Genomic DNA, 1,866 nt, shown 5'->3' with positions numbered 1-1,866 from the left:
ACAGCGGGCCGAGCATCAAAGCACACATGAAACGAGGCGCGCAAGTCGCATGCATCACCCAATGCGCGCAAGCCGAACCCAGCAAGGCCATCCGTGACGAGCTGCGCCAAGTAACGGCCGCAAGCCGCCCACACGCGCCAAGCACCACCAAACGGCGCCAAGACTGCGCCCCGGGCGCGTCTCCGAGCCCCCCGGTCCAGTACTCCTCGCCGCCTAGTACTCCTCGCCCTCGTCCTCGCCCTGGCCCTCGGCGCTGTCGGCGCCCACCTCCTCGTAGTCCTTCTCCAGCGCCGCCAGGTCCTCCCTCGCCTCGCTGAACTCGCCCTCCTCCATGCCCTCCCCGACGTACCAGTGCACGAACGCGCGCTTGGCGTACATCAGGTCAAACTTGTGGTCGAGGCGCGAGAAGACCTCGGCGACGGCGGTGGAGTTGGAGATCATGCAGACGGCGCGCTGCACCTTAGCGAGGTCGCCGCCGGGGACGACGGTGGGGGGCTGGTAGTTGATGCCGCACTTGAAGCCGGTGGGGCACCAGTCCACAAACTGGGCACGGGGATGGGGGATGAGGGGGCAGGCCAAGTCAGGGGGCGTCAGAGAACTGCTGGCAGAAGTTACTGGCAAACGTGCAGGGAGGCAACAGCTACACTTGACGACCCGGGCAGCTGTATGGCTAGCCTAGCCGCAGCGGAACGGCTCGCTGCGGGTACATCCAACGTGCACCAACCCGAGACGATGCTTGAGCCCGGGATCACCCCTGCCCATCATGCCACCAACCCCGCTTCCCCCACCTGGATGGTCCTCTTGGTCTTGATGGTGGCCACCGAGGCGTTGACGTCCTTGGGCACCACGTCACCGCGGTACATCAGGCAGCACGCCATGTACTTACCTGGGGGAGGACGGTGAGAGCGGGATGTTGTGTGTGTGAAGGAAAGGGGTGAAAAGGTCGTCAGGGCTGACCAGTCAAACGAGGCGTGCATCAACACTGCAAGTCGACACTGCCTGCTTCAATGCCTGCAAACACACACACACACATCCACACTATCAAGCCGACCGGACACACCCCTTAGCATGCAGCCGACCCCTCTCTGCCCTGACCCTACCCCTGCCCAATGCCCCGCCAGCTCACCGTGGCGGGGGTCGCACTTGGCCATCATGCTGGCGGGCTCGAACGCGCTGTTGGTGATCTCGGCCACCGACAGCTGCTCGTGGTAGGCCTTCTCCGCGCTGATCACGGGCGCGTAGGAGCTGAGCATGAAGTGGATGCGGGGGTAGGGCACCAGGTTGGTCTGGAACTCGGTGATGTCCACGTTGAGGGCGCCGTCGAAGCGCAGGGACGTGGTCAGGGACGAGATGACCTGGGCCACCAGCCTGGGGAGAGGGAGGGGGTGAGGGGTGAGTGGTTGGGGGAGGGGTCAGTCAAGGGTGGTGCCTGTGAGTGAGTGTGTGTCGAGGGAGCTGGGTGGTGCGTGTCGGGTTCAAGGTATTTGGACAATTTGGTGCAGCTAGAGTGGTCATGTAAAACACTAAGATCGGCGTTGGGCGCGCAGAGGAGTCCGTGGTCGAGGGCAAAGAGGATGCGGGCTACCAGATCGTGCGACTCGAACCCCTGGGTCCATGATTTCAGAAAGCCACCATCCCAACAGCCCCCCGCCGCACCCCGCCCAGCTCCCACGCCCGCACCTGTTGAGGTTGGTGTACGAGGGGCGCTCGATGTCGAGGGAGCGGCGGCAGATGTCGTACACGGCCTCGTTGTCCAGCATCACGGCCACGTCGGTGTGCTCCAGCAGGGAGTGGGTGGACAGCACCGAGTTGTAGGGCTCGACAACGGCGGTGGACACCTTTGGTAAGGGGGCGGAGGGGTGGGGG

At 64.4% G+C, this 1,866-nt stretch overlaps 1 protein-coding gene across 1 annotated transcript; it reads right to left on the bottom strand.

The window, feature by feature from the left end:
• Positions 1–213: 213 nt before the first annotated feature.
• Positions 214–1,760, bottom strand: MNEG_16252 (Tubulin alpha chain; the record flags this gene model as incomplete). The annotated part of the gene is made up of 4 exons (XM_014035278.1): positions 214–543; positions 789–886; positions 1,127–1,368; positions 1,681–1,760. The coding sequence occupies 4 exons, from the start codon at positions 1,758–1,760 to the stop codon at positions 214–216; spliced, it is 750 nt and encodes a 249-aa protein (XP_013890732.1).
• Positions 1,761–1,866: the final 106 nt, after the last annotated feature.

This window comes from Monoraphidium neglectum (genome assembly GCF_000611645.1).
Source record: "Monoraphidium neglectum strain SAG 48.87 unplaced genomic scaffold scaffold06163, whole genome shotgun sequence".
Lineage (NCBI taxonomy): Eukaryota > Viridiplantae > Chlorophyta > Chlorophyceae > Sphaeropleales > Selenastraceae > Monoraphidium > Monoraphidium neglectum.
The sequence above is the reverse complement of the archived record's forward strand: the minus strand, read 5'-3'. Positions and strand labels throughout refer to the sequence as shown.